The 20351-nt window shown below is 39.2% G+C and overlaps 1 protein-coding gene across 2 annotated transcripts; it reads right to left on the bottom strand.

Moving 5' to 3' along the window:
- Window positions 1–1501: 1501 nt before the first annotated feature.
- On the bottom strand, window positions 1502–20070 carry CCNC (cyclin C). Of its 2 annotated transcripts, none has more exons than XM_080388031.1 (12): window positions 19718–20070; window positions 18860–18966; window positions 14983–15067; window positions 14670–14739; window positions 13113–13164; window positions 10236–10291; window positions 8947–8982; window positions 7090–7181; window positions 6308–6375; window positions 5944–6023; window positions 3919–4037; window positions 1502–3256 (listed from the first exon to the last, which is right to left on the bottom strand). In XM_080388031.1, the coding sequence occupies exons 1-12, from the start codon at window positions 19747–19749 to the stop codon at window positions 3202–3204; spliced, it is 852 nt and encodes a 283-aa protein (XP_080244157.1). In that variant the 5' UTR covers window positions 19750–20070; the 3' UTR covers window positions 1502–3201. The 2 variants fall into 2 exon arrangements, with proteins under 2 accessions (XP_080244157.1, XP_080244158.1); XM_080388032.1 differs by lacking the exon at window positions 19718–20070 and adding an exon at window positions 15247–15342.
- Between the last annotated feature and the right edge of the window lie 281 nt (window positions 20071–20351).

The following is a 20351-nucleotide window of genomic DNA, read 5'->3' as shown; positions in this document are numbered from 1 at the left end:
GAAAGTTTGAGATGCACTGAAAATATTTAGCTAAATGTGTAATTAATCATGCCTAGCTGTATTGACCAAGCCACCAAACTTTGCTATCTAGATGAAGAAAGCAAGGAGACCTAATCAACTAAACTTAGTCACGACTTAGTCTGAAGTGGCCAATGCTTCCTTTTGTAGCTACACCAAAGTTTGTTGGGAACATCTAAAACCACATAGCCACAAAAAACAAACAACAGTTCCATTTCGTCACATCAAGGTCTGTCTAGCCCATTATTTTGTTTGGCAGCAACTGGTAATAAACATCTGAAGAAAAGCATAAAACAGGGTGAGTAGGTAGGGACACAATCCCCAGATTACTCTCATTTACAACTCAGATTACTTTGATACTTCCTTTGGGCTTTGCATGTCTTGGTATATTTGGGTATTTGTAATTTTCAACACAAACTCCCAGCAGTCACAGCAAGCTGCATTGGGTTTAACAGTAAGTTGTGAGAAGTCTTTCCCTTTGTTGCTTCTCAACTTGCCATGTATCATTTCCATTGGATGCTCCTGCTTCTGTCAGAAGTGATGAACAGTTGCCACCTTGGTCTTCACACCACTGATGATTTTTCTAGACCTCTGTTTTCTCTTCTGAGCTGAAGAGTTGCAGATTATTTTTTTTTAATAGGAAAGCCACTGTATTAAACCTCTTTATTTTCATTATTTTTAGTCTTGGTAGATTTAGGTTTTATTAGTCTTGGTAGTTTTTTGCAAGGTGTTTCTCAAACTACTTGTAGCTTGTTAAAGTTGATGATCCTTTCTGTGTCTTCTTCTATCCTTACATGGATAAAGGTTGCTTTTTTTCCAATGATGCTTTTTCAGTTAAGTAACTTGTCTGATGCAGTTCAGTTTGCTTCCTTTTAGATTTTTCCTTAAGTCTCTTTGGCATAGTGTTTGCTTTGACACTCCACTGTCACCTGTAACCATATAATCTATCAAAACTTTCAGCTGGCTCTCTTCTAATGAGATACCTCATTTTTATGCATTCCTTTCACTTGAAATGAAGCACAGTAAAGGTATTTTTTCTCTCTGGTTGGTAGCAAAGCTGTTGAATTCACCTTATGTTCCATTTCCTGTTGTTCTAATTTACATCTTTCTTTTTAAAACCCATCATTGAATCCAGTTCCTTTGTAGCTTATTGCCTTCCACTGTTTACACTGGAATCAGAGCTGCTAAAACTATCCCCACCTCCCCAGTGGAGAAATGACTTAAGATGTTTCTATTTACCATCAAGAAGTGCCTAATATTTTAACTCTAAGGTTTACGTCGAATAAGTAATTTAGGTGTTAAGTGAAGTCTGCAAAGGTTCTTAAGCAGCAAGAAAACTTAGTCATTCCACCCAGAATTCTTCACTAATAGTGTGAAATCCCTAATTTCAAAACATTAGCTTTCTTCGCAGATTATGTGGTATATGCGAGAAGACTGATCTTTACCTCAAGAACAGCACCTGTTTAAGAACTCCACACAGTGGTCAAGTTGCATTGATTTATTTCTACTCCCCGAGTCCACATTACAAATAGCACATTTTAGACTTCAAGAAACAAAGGCAAATAGCCGAATTCCACTTCAACAATCAAATGTCTATAAAAAGGTATGGATCAAATGGCAACAAGAGTAGCAAAGACCAAAATGTATATATATCTTTTATCTCACCACAGTGGATTGGGCTTGTTTACCTACAGTTTTATGAAAATAACCTGAACAGAAATAAATGCTAGTAGCCTAGTGGGCTACATACACTTCAGTTATATTTCACTGAATGACCAGACAATTACAAAGACAAGTATTTGCAAAAACTGGGTTTTTATAAGGGGTCAGTTTTTGGAACCAAGACATATCTTAAAACAAGGGGTTTTAAGATTTTCCCTCCAGTATTTCAGACCAGTGAAATGTGTTGCTTCAGAGAAAAAAAAAAGCTGAAAAATGTTACTGCACTTTATTTTATCATTCAATTTTTATACTTGGGCAAGTCAGCATTATCATTCAAAATGAAGTTGTACAGAAGTTAATTTGAAACAAAGTTACCTAAAAATAAAGAAATGTGATTTAGGCCAATTCCTGACTTCAGTGGGTATCTGCCTGAGTAAGAAACACAGGATATGGCCTTCTGGTTGAAGGAATCTCATTTTCTCCAGCACATAGTTAACCAGGGAATCCCATTTCAGTTATTCTATAGCGTTGCTCTTAACATCACAATTAAAATAATTAGCCAGCATGAAGCTCACCAAAAGCTTGATCCTCTTAAATAAATTCTCTAATGAACCACACAAATTCACACTAACAGTGAAGGCAGACTAACAGTGTATATCTTGTACAAAAAAATCCACCATAAAAATTAGCAATCATATCCAGATTTGTACTTGACTGAAATATTCCAATTGTACTATACAGTACATTTACTTTCCAAAAAAAAGAAATCCTAGTATGTTGGGGTTTTTAAATTCCTAATAATTGAAATGTTTTAGGAAAACTGCAAAATCACTGTACATATTGCACTTTTCTGGTAAGCTGGGCTATTACGCTTCATGGCAAAACTATCCAAATACACCTACTGAGTAAACCAGCATTTTTCTAATCCAAAAAAAGAAACTGAGTTTCTTTCCTGCAGCTTTCATTAAAACTGTAACAATATTCTTTGAATGCTCTTCTAGGATTTGTTTCTGAAAGACTGCTCTGTTACATGTTATAGATCCATATTAATTTTTTAAAAATCAGCAAAACTCAAGGTAATGAATAGATTTAACATAGAGTGCACTATCTTCCTTCAGTCACAAACAAAATGAAGACAACACAAGTCATTAATACAGTTACACTTAGGCTTCAGGTTTCTGTCGCTTTAAAAATAGTTCACTTCAATGGCAAGTTACAATTTTCTCAAAGCAAACAAAACCAATATTGAACTATTTGTTTTGAGTGGACAGTGTTAATCTTTTTCAGCTTGGTTTAACATTTGATTCCTTAAACTGAAAAATCTTAGTACATTTGTTCCAGCGTCAGAGAAAATGATGCGGTTTTAGAGAAAAAGCTTTCAAAATGCTTGACACAAGCTATTTATTCTTCAAGTTCTTTGTCAAAGATGATACTAAAACCTTCTGTCCATTTCATGAACACAGGAAAGATCCCAGGATGTCTTGAGTCAAAGTGGTCCATAAAGGAATTCTTTGGAATGTCTTAAGATTGGCTATAACTAGAGTTCTGGCTACCATTTGGACCCTGTTCTCCTTCACTGTTTGAAAGAAAAAAAATAAAATAAAATAAAAAGCAAACCCACATGTCTTCAAAAAGAAGCATGATATTACATTTTTATCTTTCTTTTTAATTAAAAATATGGTACTCTGAAAGTAGTAAAAACCTTTGAAGCAAAATACTTCAACATATACACAAATAGGTTGAGATATTCTGCTCATTTTCATAAAAAAAGCAAAAGTTATTCTCAGAATGCATGAATAGCTTCAGTGTATCTATTTGGATAAAAATTTAAGTATATCCCCATGCAGCTGTCTGCTGAATCTACTTCTGAAGTCAACATTTCAAAGTTGACATTACATAAGCATGTGCAAAGGAATTTGCATGCGCAGATTCCCAGTGACATTTAACCACAGTAATCAAATACAACATCAAGCAGGCCTGGTTCCAACGAATCTGGCCCAGCCATGGAGCCCCACACTGCAGCTCCTATTTTCTAAGCTGCATTGATCACATTCTAATTACATTAACACTCTCCATAAAACAATGAATGTTCTGCTGCTTGCTACCTCCTAACAATCAGGCTGACTGTAATAGAAAGGTCTGCACTGTAAAAACATACACTATACCTCAAATTAAACATTTACTCATTGTTAAGCTAGTAGTCCAGTTTTTCCATATGTATTAAAGGAAATACAGTACCTGTTTGGAGGTGGTTTTGGTTTAGGCATTTTACTAAGAATAGTAGCCATCTCTTTCCTCTCATCAAAGTTCTTCCACTGCTCATACAGCTTCAGAATAACCCTGATTATTTCTAAAATCTAATTAGAAAGAAAAGAGATTCGAAGGTCAGACACAACAGTGATTTGATCTTTGTCATAGTCAGTTTAAGTATTAAACATGGCCCGAACTGAAATTAAGCAGCACGGTTTTCATACTACAAACAGAGCTGTCCCACATTTAATCTGGTCTCACAATCAACCATTTCCATTATTATTTTGATTTAACTGTGAATGGAAACCTGAACAGAATACTTTCCTTCCCATTCAACTGTATATACCACTTCTCCTCCCCTGCAAGCTAAATAGCTTTTGATTTATTTATTTTCAACTACTGCCACAGCTTATAACTATGCTACTGGGAAAATACAGACACCCAGCAGCATAATTGCAGCTAGATGACCATGGATTACCAATACAGTAACTGATGATTATCAATGTTCTGTACACGGCAGAGGCACAGCGCAGGAAAAAAACAGTTGAAAACGACATAACATTGGTCTGAATTCTTTCCTCCCAAGAAACAAAGAGCCTAGGAGTGTCTAAACACTTGTTGTTGTTGATAATAAGAATAAGAATGTAATTGTTGACATTTCTTCTTCCACTTCTATAAGCATAAGCATTTTCTACAAGTTTGGACATCTGTCTACTGCACCTCAACTACCTTAATTTTCAATTAAATTTCTAGTGCAATAGTCTACATAAAAGGTGGATAATGTTTGGTTCATAATTTGTTTCATCATTCTCTAAATTAATAAAGTAGGCGACTTCTTTTTAATACATGGTCTTGATTAAGTACTAGAACAATATATATCCTTGAAAAAAAAGTCATAGTTGGCTAAGAGGCCCATGGCATTACTGTAAAAAAATCAAGCTTAGATTGTACTGCTGGCATAAGAACCAAGACATGTAAACACTCAAACATGTTCAGTATCAAGCTTATGGTAACCTTATCTGTCAAATACAGGTTGATTCTCCTCTGCTGCCAATTTATAATCAGCCTGCTTTTACACGCATGGCAGCATAATTCACAGAGGTCTTGATGCAGCATTGCATCCACACTGTGCTTAAATTTGTAGATGAATCCTGGAATACAAATACGATGCCAGGATATCATCAGTGGTACAAAGGGCCACACTGATGGCACAGAGGGCAATGGTACATCTCATCCATAATGTGCTATTTAATTCCACTCAGTTTCAAAAAAGATAAGACTGAAAAATACGTGGAGAGTGAAACACCGTGATAAGGAATATAAGTACTAGTTTGGCTTGCTTGCTGGAGCTAAACAAAGGTTAAAGAAATCATCCTAAAAAGTAAAAGGAACTAGTGAAGATGAAGAACATTACTGCACCTCAGAACCTTATCAGTCTATGAAAGGGATTATTTGACATAGCATTTGCAATAGCAGGAAACTCAACTGAATGATCACGACGTCCCCCTGTTTAATGTTGACTGAAGTCACAGTTCTGGTCATCCTGGAAGTGTCAAGAATGTTTTACACTCTGCTATACTATGCACATTTATTGGGAGAAAATGAGAACAGTATGTAGGCACAATGCTGAAAGGCGAATCAGAAAATCACATGCACTAGAATTTAAAAGTCAAACTCATGCTGACAATCTTGAATGATGAAAAACCCTGGGAATTCTTTTTCTGGCAAAAAATGCAAAGGATATTTGGTTTCATATTTCCATCTGAAAATGGCAGCACCAGCAACACCGTGCTGTTATGCAATGGTTCTCCCTTGACTTTCAGGGCGGGGTGATAACTGAATGACCTGACATTGTCTCCCTCCCCAAGAGATCTACCTAATTTCAACAGCACCTAACATATGATCACTGAATGAAGTTCAAATCAGTACCACAGATATGTAAGACAGTAGTTCTATACCCATGACTACCGCTTCTGATCAGTCCACTAGAGGTGGCAGGAATTAAAGGAGTACCTTTTCCATATCAACAGATAGCTCAGCAAACCATTGCCTTGCATCCTTCTGCTGGACAACACAGGCTACGTGTAGGCAAGCTGCAAAGATCAGGTAACATGGATGTTGAACAAAGATCCACTCTTGATACAGTCAGAAACATTCTATTTTTTTATAAACACTACACAGCTCAACAGAGAAAACTTGGGATTAATGATCTGATTTTTCTTCAAGACTTTTTAAGTCTCAAGGCAACTGTGTCAGTACTGTATGAAACACAAATTGAAGCACTTTATGAGGGCACTCTAAGGAACGCTTGTTGGTAAGACAGTGCACAGAATACATTCATTTAAAGATGACAAGAGACATTACTTGTGTTACTTACCTAGAGCTATCATGAAAGGAGGGTACAGCAGACAAAGATCAGTTCTATATGTGTCATTCACTATCCTCCTGTATAAAAAAGAACTTGTAAGTATCGACCTATTCACCTTTAGACTATATGACTTCAAAAACTGCAGTCAATTTGTAAATAGTCAGTTTCCCAGATGGTAGAGGCAGTGAAGCTGCAGGGCAAAACAGCAAGGGAAGAGATCTCTTCCCTTATGAAAATCTCTCAAAGCCTTTCATTTTTTTCCTTTGTAGTCACAGCTGAAGTTTATCTGGAAGCACTTTTATAGTACCATAAATGTCTTTCTGCAGAGGGTGTTAACATATACCATAAAATAACAATCCATGTTTCACAAATACGTAAGGGCAAGCATAAAAGTAGTATTTTTACTGTCTTTCCATATTTGAAAAACAGTTCAAGACTGCTAACACAGCTAAAAAACTCCTACATACTGCGTCCACCTCCTACAAGATACAACAGAAAGCCAACGTTTGTAGAAACAATACTTCTACTCATGGTCACCAGTAATGTAAAAACTTGTGCTATTAGAGCTAGTCTAAAAATAAAAAATAGACCATTGCAAAGTAAAATCATTACAGGGTTAAAGACAGAACACGCTAAGTCAGGGACGTATACCTGCACAGGCTAACTAGGGCACCTTTTGTATTCAAATATGGCTAAGCCTACTTTTGGTTAACCATCTTTGAAGCATAACTGTTAGAACACTTGCTTTCTTGCTGAAAGGAGGCACTATTGTTAACCACTGTCTTCATTACCATGCGAGAGGTAGCAGCATGTCTTCTTGGCCCATATCTTGCACATATTGGAGCAAAGGTCTATAAGGGTGATATACTATCAAACAGCAGTCCTAGGAAAAATGTCAGTGGGATAAAAGTTAAGATTACAATGCAGAATGTTTTGTCAGTTCATATTAAAAACATTTGGTTCACAAGTCAATTACTGATTATTTTTTTTAAGCAGCTTTCCAACACCTAACCCTGCTCTAATGAGGACAGTGCTCTCTTCAGAATACCATTACATAGCATGGTTGCCAGTCTGTCAACGTCCTTCCCCTAAGAGACAGAGAAAGCCACATCTGCAGCACACTGAAACCTCATTTGCTTACAAACCCGTAATTCCCACTTGGAAATACAAAACACTGCCAAAAAACAGTCTGTCACTAAAGACCATACATAGAAAGCATGCCAAAATAATTGACACTGGTTTGGAAAAAAGGAAAGAAAGAAAAAAGTCCACTGCACTCAAATCCCCTCTTTTCAGGCCCAGCTTGGTGTAAACAAGAAGGAATAACCCTCGCTGAAAGCAGCCAACTGTATGGATGCTATAAGGGAAAAGCTGCATTAAGTTACATGTGCTGAACACTGAAGCACAACACAGTTATTATACATACTATATATTGCATAGCATACTGGAAAAGTAAGTTAATCCCCAAAATGTAACTTCTTGTAAATGCAGTTACTTGTGATAAAACTCCTGCCTACAAAACTCAACAGTTACTGCCGTGTACAGCACCAGTATCAAGGACTAAATCTAAATGGGATATCTAAAAAAAGTTATAACAACTGTAGGCACAGACAAAAAAATCCCTGGATCCGACCTCCTCTGTGTCCTGTTCCCAAAACACATCCTTTCTTAGTTGCTGCCTAACTCACTAGGCTCCTCCCTGGTTTCTCTCTCCTTTTCTCGGCACTTGAGCAGAACTACTCTAGTACAGCAAGCTGGGTACCTAACCCATCCAAGTCCAACCCTAATGAATAAATTAGGCACTAAGCCCCCTGAGAAGCCTGGGTTGCATTCTTCCAACTGCCCTAGAAAACACAGCAATGGGATAGCAAGCCTTACAAAAAGCAGGTACAGCTTCTTTCTGTGGAAGTGGCTGGAAGAAAATGTCACATTGCGCTCCCTTCATCCACCAGCCTAATAGTTACAGCACCGCCTCAGGAAATGGGAGGCCCTCAGGTTTCTTCCTCACAGGACTGAAACCCACATCTCACTTCCTAGAAGATGTCTCTAATTACCAGGTTATACATTAGCCTGAGTGGGATACTACCCACACCTTCTGCTGAAGCTGTAACGTATATGTATAGCTCCAGATTCTTCCAGGCAAGAAGAGGAGGCCATAGAAAAATACAACCCTTTATGCTCCTGACAGGCCACTCATCTGGGGAAATAAGGATACTGACTTCCTAGTCTCTGCATCAAGACTTAAATATAGTTACCTTTCTTTTAAAAACAGAAGCCATCCTGGAAAGAGAACTTAGGCTTTACCATTCCCAGCAGCACTCTAATCACTAGGATGCAGAGCTGTACGCACTCTGCCCCCACCGCTCACAGGCTGCCCTCTTACTGTTGCTAAGTCCAGCCTCAACACAAAGAGGTGAGAATGCCCTCACTCAGCCTAGATAATAGCACAGTAATTATGGCATTCTGCTGAAAATGTAAATGTTAGACCTTCATGGACATCATTCTAAAATTGGAGTGGGAAAAAAAACAAGGCAGCATAATGTGTATTTCATAGTACAAAATTCACAATATTATTCATCAGTAAAAAGTAAACTGAGGCAACAGTATTTAAAAAAAAAGGGTAAACCACAAAAAACCCCACCACCTACCATTAATTCTAAGAGATAGAATTCACATTCTAGTATCTGCAAAGAAGTAAAATCACAGTTAAAAAGCAGCATGTTTCAGACAGTAGAAACAATTAACTGGCATTCAGTTTAACATCATGAATGCACAGGAATTCTCAACACATTTCCAACAGTGATAAATGCATTTCATCTGAAACTACAAGACCAAAGAAAAATCAAACTATTATTAGCCATTGCCTTACCACGATTATAACTTAACTCTAGTCATAGTAACAATGCATTTAAACATTTTGGATCAAGTTTACTATGAAAGACTACTTCACAGACAGTACTTCTCTGATTTATTTCAACACCTGGCAGCAGCAAATCATTCCTAGTGTATAAACATTTAACATCAATAAAGACGTTCTTTTGTAGCATTAAAGCCTCTTTATCAGGCCACTAACATGCCAAATGGCCTTTTGAAATATTTTCAGATTTAATTTCATATGAAATATTCTGTTCAATTGTAACAACTAAATCAGCTCTCATTTTCCATAGAGCTAGTGATGTACTAGTGATATCAAGGAAAAGACAGGACCGCTTTGGCTATAGGAAAGCAGTACTCTGAAATACATTTCCATTTGCCTTTATCTATAAAATAGCAGCAGCCCAGTTTTATTGCAAGGTCTTAAGATATTTTATATTCTGATGTATCATTTGGCTTTCTAGATTGGGTGAAAAGCAAATCAACAAAAAAGTAGTATTTGTCACAGTCAATCTAAAAATAATGAGATCTGTTTAACTTTCAAACACTACAGCACAGGTCAAAACTGGTTTCAAGAAAAATTACATTTCTCAGCATTGTGACTGAGAATGCCTTGCAAACCACTGGTATATCTAAATTTTAAATAATAAATAAATTATTTTTAAAAGGCCATTAAATTTTACAGGCAAAATAAAACTGCTCATGTGTGCAAGCTTGGAAGCATCCCAGGTGCAAGGGCTATTTACCTTCCCTGGAGCAATGTATTTGTAAACAAGAAGATTCAAAAAAAGCTAAATCTCTTTTTCTATCATACCATATAAAAATTATTATTTCAGTCACCCAGTCACGTCACTTCTCTTTATAGCATTCCTGTCAATGATTTAAGGAAAGGAGATTATGTAAGATTTATTACTTTAAAACTAACTTTCCCAATAGTCTATCCAAACTAATTATCAGCAACCTGACATATGAGTATGAAAATATTTTTTATCTTAATTTCCCGCTAACAATTACTTGTCTTTTAATTCCTTTGATCAAGTTGTATTTCAAACGGCATACTTACATGGTTCATCCTATAAGGAAACTCCTTCGGAAAGGCATATGAAAACCTAGTTTTCACTACAGTAAAGAGAAATCAGTATGTTAAAAATTATGTAATTAATACTTTTTACTTCTTTCCATTTCTATTAATTCATCTGTATATAGCTCTTAAAATCCACTTCGTTGCACAACTGCTTGCAGTACAAAAGGTTTGTATTTGAAAAAGAAAAGTTATAAAATTCAAGATCCTGAAAGGAAAATACACCTGAAATCCAGATTTGCACAGATACTCTGCCAGAGTCATCTGTCTGCTGCTTTGGGCACTATTAAATCTTCTGGTTAACAAGCAACTAGCTTATGGGTACCTAACTTCCCACAAGTTATCATTCACAGAGCTATCAAGCTACTGATGTCACCCCAAATGTGGTGATCTCTTCAGGATCTCAGTTTCAATGCTAAATCTAACTGGATTTTTCAAGTGGGATTTTTTACATATGCTTGATCCTTCAACATGCAAGATTTTAAACCACTAATGCAGTCTTCAAAAAGCAAGATCAATGGCAGGGCGATGGAGCTCAGCCAAGAGATCTTGCATGTCCACCATGTAAAGATTTTGGATATGCAAAAAACAGGCTCAAATGCAAAGCAAGAAGTCAATTCACCACAGTGCAGATCAATAATGTCCTAGGCACTGGTTATCAGACATTTCAAGGGTGTTTCTCTCTTTGAGACAGCTAAGCATATCATACGATTCAAGACACTTGCCTCCAAAAGAATGTTAAATACATCCTCTGTTTTCTAGCTTGTGATGATCACTGATTTAGATACCTAGTTATCTTCATCCATTTTACACAGAAAACAGGTACCAACAGCGCACTGATAAGAATTACATTAAATTGCAAAATCAGAATGATCTCGTACTAGAATGCTGAGCAAAGAAAAACTTAAGTACACTTGAGATACAAATTTGAGATTTGTACAAATGAAACTTTTAAAAAATCTATTTTAAGTCCTTTTCCCCCAAGGAAAACAGGTAATATTTAACACCCTGGAAGTCGACAATATTCCTTGTATTAATGACAGAAAGCATACTATGAACTGATACTACCTCCAGAAAGTCAGCCGTTTGCTTTGATGAAAAGATAGCATCAGCCCTCTGGACTAAAGACTTCAACAGTTAGACCTATGGTGGACTTTGCTAGAAAATTTCCTGTAGGACAGTAAGACTAGGCAATTGGCTGTAAAATTTAGTAATTTCAAGAAAGAGAAGAATGAGTAAAACAGGTTTCCTAAGAAGCACGCAAACTGAAAAGATACACAGTAAAAAAATAAACCACTTTAAGGGGGAAGATATGGAAACAAAATATTTTTCCCACAAAACAAGCTGCAGACACAACCATATGGAGCTGTGCTTTTAGTAAGCTGTGGAAACAGAGCAAAAAGCTTTTGAAGAGGTTGCCAGAAACCAATCTGAGATTATTTTCCTTACAAAAGAAGCATGTGTTACTAATTTCATGTTTCTACCTAACAAAAAGCAAACAAATCTTTTCAACTGGCCACTATTTTGCTATTACCCCTTTTGTTAGCTTTCTTTTACTTGCCTTGCCTCTTTTATTTTTTTTCCTTTTGTATGAAGACCTCCAGAAAAACCTGCTGTGTGCTACTGTAACAACCCTGGTAAAGTAAAGCCAAGTAGAATAAAAAACCCAAAAGCTAGAAAAAAGCCTGTTGTCTTTTTGTCCCCACTTCCATGAAATGCAGGGTCCTTATCAGGTTAAGCAGGGCTTCTAGGTCTGAAGGAAGAATTGTGGAGGAAATCTGTGGGATTCCAAGATTTGTGATTTTCAGAAACAGCACAGCTCAGGACTAGAAGCCCAAGTAAAATCAGCTACTGCATATTTACCAAAATCCATCTAACTTTTTCACTGAGGCATCAAAACTGCCACATTTATCTGTGCTTTGAGATGCTACTGATGTAAAAATAGTAACTGTTATTGTTAAATCCAGTACTGGTCTTGGTCATGCTGGCACTGAATATGTGTTTCAGTTCCTGGTGGTGGAACTGTCATACAGCCAGCCCATGGACTGATACACTTACTGCATGTGGAGGCTACAGATGCAGCCAGTCACCTGTCCCCTCAACGGCTAAGAGGGATTTTGAAAGCACTGACCTATATTTTGAAGAGCACAGCCAGGAATTGCTTATTGAGAGCAGCTGGACCTTCTGGGTCAAATTACAGCATTCAGTTAAGGAAGCTATCACTTTAAGACCATGATGGATGAGATGCAAGTTACAGGAACTGGGAAATGTAAGGCAAGTGGGATTGAGAATAAAGTAACTACAGTGTGATTTTATTGCATTTATTTGTGAACAATATATAGGTTATTAAATGTATTTTTAGAAATAAGTACCATGTGCAAAGACTGATTTTATGATGGCAGAAAAAAGGATTAAAAAAATAAGAAGTTATATAGCCTAGCAAAAATTCTGAGAACATGTACTTCCATGGAGCCATACCTTTTATAAAACAGACAAATAAACCCCTAAGTTTCCAATTCCACCTTTGAGTAGTTCAGAATTCAATTTACTACTAGAGACTGTTTATAAACCTCAGTAGTTTAATTCTATTACTTTGTTTTTATTTATGCTTGGCCTAAGTTCCAACCAGGATAAACCAAAACTAATACAGAAAGGACCCTTCTGTTTCAGTATTTAGAAAGGGAAGTTACTTATTCTAGATGGCTTTAACTGGCCCCTAGCAGTCAACATGCAAACCTCCCCATGACTTGATAAAAAGCTACCTTCTAAGAACAAGCAAATAAAAAAACTCACAAAGAAAATGTCTGATCTCCTTATAGAGATACCTAACTAAGTATAGTGAAAATCACTGATACTTACATACAGAAGTAGCAGCAGAAATCAACCTTGTATTTGAAACAACACCAAATTCCTGAAGAAAAAGAATGGTAAATAAGGTGAACCACCTGAAATACCATATATTCGCACTGTTATCCCATTAAAATAATGGCTTCTTACTAACTGGGCTTATTTATGCAGTATTTCTTTTCTTTTTTCCCCCACCCCTTTTTCTTTCCTTTTTTTTTTTTTAGTTAAATAGGGTAAACTCTTCAGTAAATAGTTTTTCATTGATTAGTTACTTTGTTGTTTGAGTTGTGAGGAATAGTTAACATTTATGAGAGGTACTAAAGCCACAAAAGCTCAGTTGGCTAACAAGCTACATATAAAATAGACAAGAGGGCTTCAAGAAGGCATGTTGTTACTACTTTACCCACTTGGAGAGAAAACTGCCTTTAGAAATCTGTCATTAACTACCTTTTTTTATTAGTTTCCATGAGGCCTTAGCTCCTTTGCTGAGACAGTCAGCAAGCTGAAAACTTCCTGTATAGTGTTCTTTTAGAGAAGTGCATACCTGAATAATTATTGCTATATCTGCCCTCTAAAGTTGCAGGAGCTTTAGCATAAGGAAGGCTGCACAGACTTGTATTTGTTCTAAAATACAAGGTGCATCTGTATATATACACTCCATGTCTGTACTTTCTTAAAGGCATAATTAATAGGCTGATAAAAAAAAACACTTTCTCCAATATTCTGCATCTTTCTCCTTTCCTTCATCTCTTCCAAACACTGAAAGGTACCACAGTATTTGTACAGACAACAGCATCACATGTAGACACTGGTTTAGCAGGACTGCTTCTACCATCTACTAGGTATTTGAGTTCCTCCTGTAAAATTCATTAGTGCTGACATATCATAAATTGGCCAATTTGATTTTTTTCCATTATGCAGACACTTCTCAAACAGCCGAAAAACTTCTTGCATTACAGAGGATTAAAAGCAGCACCCAGCTGATGCTAACCCTTGTCCACAGTCAAAGTGGACTTCTAATAGTGGAGGAGTGGAGCCTTCTCACCACTATCCCTCATGGGTCAGTTCCTTCTTATTTCTCAAAGACAGTGTATAAGCTACAACATACTTTTAATTCAAGTAATGAAAGTGTGGTAAACTCTGAGGATCCCTCACTATATGAAAGAGAAAAGGATAATAAGGAAAAAAACTGAAATTATGTTTTAAAGTTTGAGTAAACATAGATAAGGAAAAACACACCAGAAAGGAGACACTACACAATGTAAGATATAGCGTATGTAAATATGTAAACACTATCACAGTGAAACAGGTATTTAAAATACCCTTTTCAATTTTCAGACACCCCTCAGGGTTAGCAATTCAGACAAAGTAATGAAAGATCAAATACTAAATAACATGTTTGAAGGCCTTCTCCATGTCCTTTTCTTAAATGCTATAGAAATCTATACAAAAAAAGAGGTTTCAACCCCCAAACCATGAAGAATGACAAAAAATTTAAAAGTCCTAAACGTTTTCTCTCTCTCTCATACATCACATAATTTTACATTAAAAAATTGTAATACTTCATACCTCTACTTTGGATGCCAAAAACACACACGTAGGAGCCATTAATACTGGATCTATACTTTTTAGGGAATATCTGAAATGTTATAACAAAATTATAATATGTTGTTTCATACATGTAGAACGATTAATCTATTAAGAGCACCACACTTCCTTTTGAAAACGCAAAGCTTAAGTTAACTTTATTAGCATAAAAGCTTTACACCATCCAGAAAACAAAAGTGGCACTGTTTTTAAGACAGAACTGCATTTTAAAAGGGCTACCAAAATGTGCCTAGCAAATGTTTTATTCTTGTACCGTCATAGTAAACAGTCCTACCTGGCATAGAATCTCTTGAAGTAGACTGTAGCAGTGGCAATAACTTGTTGTCTTAATTTAAGATGTTCACCTAAAGCCTGGATAACTTAAAAAAAAAAATGAACAAAAGCTTGAGTTGAGTTTTTACAACAATCTGACACCAAAAAGCAAAGGACCTCAAAGCATGACTAGTGCTGGAGATTCTAAGGAGCAGCAGCACAGTCTTCTCCCTCACTTCAGGTACGTTGTTCTGGTGAGACAACATGTTGCTGCAAACCTACAGACCTGCAAGTGAAGCAGCAGCACTGCATCCTGAAGCTCGTGGACACCTTCAAAAAGGGAAAGATAACTTGACTTCACTGTGTACGAAGTGAGTATGACCTTTAAGAAGATGACAACACAAATCTCAGAAGGGTAAAGCTTGGGTATTCCATTTTTGAGCAAAACAAATTAAACACTTAAAATATAAGCCCATGGCTTTTCAGTGCCATGCAGATCGGATGGGGGTTTTTTCAAGCAACTAAAGCTGCCAACACAAACATGGTCAGTAAATTTGGCAGAGACAGCAGGTGTTAAAAAAATGACATATTTAGTCTAGGGAGAGGGGGTGGGAGACCAGAGGATGCAGTCAGCTGCTCCATCACAGTGGTCCTCTGCCAGCTGGCCAAGAAACAACCCTGGTGTCATCTGTGCAGGTAGCTCTTGTTTGGCCTCCCAGGCAAAGGAAAGGTGCCAAGCAAATTAGATGCATCAAGCTGGGATTAAGAGCAAGGGTTGGATACAGAGAACGGCACAGTGAAACATAAGGTTGTTACTTGTTATTTTTCCCATACTTCTTCATGGCCATTACTCTGAGCAAGGCTCAGCTGTGTTAAGACTCCCTCTTCTTTTTCACATCCCTCACCGGAAATGTCCAAAGCAATAATTTAAAATACACTTAAGTATATATTTAAAATACACACGGCAAGATCGAGACAGCAACCACCAATGGGAAAAGCAAACAATTCTGTTATCAAGCATCGCTAAATTCCTACTCTCTACTTAAGCAAGCAAGTCCAGATTTTTTTCCTTGTACTCTTATCCCATATCCCTTGGGAACAGTCAGGGTACACCCTACTCTCACTTTTCATTAACATCACAGCATTTTAAAACACACAAATATCAAGGACATTGTTGACAGCACTGGTGATTGGTAACTTTTTTGTTTCCCACAGGAAAAAATAACTAATCTGTCACCCACTATGATTACCCAAAGCCACATTTAGTCCCTGCCCATGTCATACCACTCTTTTCCTGAAGAGAAGAATGGCAAACTGAGACTAGTTTGCCAGTGACAGTAGCACAAGCAATACTGCCAGAAAGGAGGTTAAGCCTGGCATGCAATGTCTGTACAAATGCTAAAACGTTTATCAACATACCTTGAGAGGTTTGAAAGGATTTTTCCCTTTGATTTGACTATGGGGCTACAAAGCTGTCCTACTACTAGGGCATCAGAAAAATTCAAATATTAAGCTAAACAGAATTCTCCAAATATGTTTCTTACTCCCATGGGATTTTCAGAACAGTTAGGCCATCTGCTGTCAGAGAAAAATCAAGTGCAGTTTAGGGAAAAAAATGGACAAGAGCCTAGAGAGACTTAATGAAATGGAAGCTTGTATATGCTGGGACAAAGTCCAATACTTGCAATTAATTTTTAAATATTTTATAATTATTAAATACAATTAAATTTATAATTATATAAATAATAACTATATAAATATTAATAAATATAAAATATAAATATAAAATTGTTATATAAAATATACATTTATAAATAAATATAATTAGTTATTAAAATATAACTATTGCATTATTTATTTCCTTGTGTTTACAAAAAAAAGTGGTTTCAGTGGCTTTTTTTAAAATCAAAATTGTTTCAAATCTGGTATATTGAGTAGCCTGTAACACAAACATTACAGCTTCTGCCCTAAACTACAAAGGGAAATCAATTAATGCACTTTTTAATCAAAAACTGTATTAAGACTCGGTGATCCAAAGAGAGAAATGAACATCAATTTCCTTTTTTTGAACTATTTTAGAAGATGATAGTTTTCCTTCTCTACAGTATTCTAAGTAGTTGCACATGGCCATACAGCCAGTTGGTGATCTGCTGCACTTGTTTTCCAATGAGGAGGCAGCAGGAAATGGCCTCTCTCCAGGCAATTTTTGGGCTGCTTTAAGGAACAACCATCTCCTGAGCAGACACATGCTAAATGTGACAAGCTGTGGTTGAGACTCGTATTCCTACCCAGGTAATGCACGAGGTAGGAGCAAAGAAAGGGAGGCTCTATAAACTCAAAGCAGGGTCCCTCTTCAGAGGCAGGTGATGATACAACATGTACCAAGGGTTTGAACATGGCAAGCTCTGCCCAAGCTCCCACCAGTACAGTACACAGTCCCACCTGACTGTCCTCCCCATGAAGATGCCTCTCTTTGCTACAGAAGGGCTGAATGCCCTGCAGCACTCTCCTCCAGGGTAGGCCACGTCCTTACACACACAAGGGTGATACTGGCAGAGCTGTTCTCCAGCTGCCACATGTCACACACTGTACCTTCAGGGGAGACAAGGAGTGCCAAGGAAAAGAAGCCTGAGAACCACAAACTGAAACCACCCTGTCTACTTTATAAATCCTTATTTACTCAAGAAAAATACTGAAGTGGAACATTTATTAAAAAAAGCCTATTTCATAATTCAAATTAACACTAGCGAAAATTAGCATACAAATACAGATTTAGAAATATCAGAATCCCATCTTCTCTTTTTGCATTATGAACTATGACACTTTGTTTTAAACTCAAGGAATTTCAGGAATTGATCAAATAGGTAAATCATTGCTAGCTTGATTTCCTGGTGCCAAATAAGCAATAACACAGGTGTATCCACAGCAATCACATATGTAGCATATCCAGTTATTACAAAAATAGCTAAGCTAAGGGAGACACTGGGATAAAGATCTTCCACAGATATCATTCCAGCACTGACATAAATTCTTCCGGAGACCTTGGGAAAGTCATTTAACTTCTCTGTCTGGCCAGACAGCTGAAAAAATAAGCGTTCTGTACTTTAAAGGACTGCTGTGAAAACTGTTTAAAGAGCTGCCTGCAAACAAATTACTACTCTAACAATATTTTTTGCTTAGGGAGATTTTTTTTAAATGCTAAACAATTACACAGAAAAGAGTTTAAGTGCCTGCGTAAACTGATACTCTCCGATGCAACTATTCATATGGTTAAATGCTTTGCAGGATCAAGTAAGTCTTAGATAACTTCACAGACAAGCCCCAAACTCTTTGGGGGAACAGGCTGCCTGCCAAAAGCTATTAAAAACTTGTAGACAATCTGAGAGCCACCCGGTGCTGAGGAATCAGTCACGAGGCAAGACACAGGCTGTGGCACAGGTCTTAAAGAATGTAACTGAACACAGATAAGTTTCCAAGCTTTGCAGTTTAATGGGCCTGCACAGGTCAGCTCCAATACTTACCACAGCCTAAGAGCCCACCTAGTCTGAGTATCAGTGCTTGACACTGAGCCTTTAATATGCTAGCTTAGCAGTTTCTGCTCACTTCTCCTCCTTTTGGTAAGAACTTCTTGAAGATAAGAAAGTGTACTACGTTTTGTTCCATCACAGGTTAAAACGTTGTATCTACTGCTAACATGTCTGTAAGTTCTCCTGAAATTGCGTTAACACAACTAATAGATGACAATGTTATTGATATTGCAGCTCATTGTTAAAACAGGTTGTGAAAGTATATGTAATACCATCGTGAAAACATTACATTCTCTAAGCAATTCAACCTTGCATTTAAACATGGCAGATACCGTACAGATTCTGTGGCAGAAATAAAAATAAAAGTTTTACCATTAGTAAAAAATATCTGTAGTTTCCAATATTCTTCTTCAGTCAGAAATTTCAAGTCTTTCTGGCGTTCCTTCAATAGATCTTGTTTATCCAAAATCCACTGTAAACTGAAGGGAAAAAAATTTCAACAACTTTGCCAACATGAGACAAAGTCGCCTGTACAAACAGGCCACCGACTAAGGCTGGGGGCTAAAGGGCTAATGACCGTTAACCAAGCCACATAACAAGCTTCACAAGCAGCGCTCACTAGGGCTTTCGAAGTTAAGACATCTGAAAAACCAGCACCCGGCAGAGGCTGCGGCCGGCCTGTGCTGGCAGGAACCGCGGCAGCTGCGCAGGCCCGCGGCACCGCCGCACGCCAGCAGGGCCTCCGCTGCACCGAGCCCGCCGCCGGCACCCCTGTGCGCCTCGACGCCCTCAGCACCAAGGCTCTTAACACAGCACAGCCTCGGCTGCCACCGCTGGGGATACGCACAGCACAGCCCTGGGACCGCCACTGCCCGCACCCGGCCGCCTGAGCCCACCGGGCCGCGACCCCGCTCCCGGCGCGCTCGAGCACTTCCGAAGCCACGGCGGGGCGAGGCCGGCGGGCACGGCGGCAGCGGGAGAACGGCGCGGCTCCGGCTGCTCTCGCCCTCCAGCCCGGCTCCCGCCGGGACCCCGCGGTGGGCAGGCCCCGCCGCCGCGGCGAGACGCGGCCCAGCACCGCGCCGCTGCCCTCGCCCCCGCCGGGCCTCCCACCGGAGCCTTGGCCCGCTCCCCCGGCCCGGCCCCGCCGCCCGCCCCGGCAATGAATGGACAAAGCGCGGCGGCGGCCCGTTGCCCCCTGGCCCCCCACCCCGCGGCCGCGGCACCCACTAGTGCGAGCTCTGCCAGAAGTTCCCGGCCATGGGGAGGAGAGGAGAGGGGAGGAGGCGCCCGGGCCCGCGATGCCCCGGCCCCGCCGCGCCAGCGCTGCCGCCCCCGCGCCGGCAGCAGGAAGGAGGCGGCAGCCGCCGCCCCGCGCCCGCCGCTGCCGCCGGCCGGCAACATGCGGCACTGGGAACCGTTCCCCTGCGCGCGGGTTCCGCCGGCCCTGCCAGGCCCCGCAGGTCCGGCTGGGGGCAGCTGACAGCGGCCCGGTGCCGTGGCCCAGCTGCCGCGTTCTGACGGCCCCCACAGGGGCTGCCGGAGCCCCGCCGCCGCGGGCCGTGGGAGCCGCTTGGGGTCCCGCCGCCTGAGAAGGGCGCCCTGCGCCCCGCTGCCCTCAGAGGCACGGGGCGGCCTGGGCCATGAGGGACCGCCGGAGACCGTTCAGGCCAACCGAAGAGGCACCTGCCACCAGACCAGGGACTAGGCTGCTCAAAGGCACGTCCACCCTGATGGGACATCCACAGCTTCTCTGGGCAACCTCCTGCACTGTCTCACCACCCTCATCATAAACAATTTCTTGCTTATGTCCAGTCTAAACCAGCCCTCTTTCAGCATAAAACCGCTGCTGTCTACATTTGGT

Source organism: Falco punctatus (assembly GCF_963210335.1).
Source record: "Falco punctatus genome assembly, chromosome: 5".
In the NCBI taxonomy this organism is placed as follows: domain Eukaryota; kingdom Metazoa; phylum Chordata; class Aves; order Falconiformes; family Falconidae; genus Falco; species Falco punctatus.
This window is presented reverse-complemented; position numbering and strand designations above follow the sequence as displayed.

Bases quoted from the DNA above. Each gene is read 5' to 3' on its own strand.
- CCNC (XM_080388031.1), bottom strand. From the start codon at position 19,749: ATGGCCGGGAACTTCTGGCAGAGCTCGCACTA. The intron at 10,292-13,112 runs GTAAGTATCAGT...TCTTTACTGTAG, and splicing joins TTCTGCTGCTACTTCTGTAT to TGAAAACTAGGTTTTCATAT. The intron at 8,983-10,235 runs GTAAGTATGCCG...ACTTCTTTGCAG, and splicing joins TTCCTTATAGGATGAACCAT to ATACTAGAATGTGAATTCTA.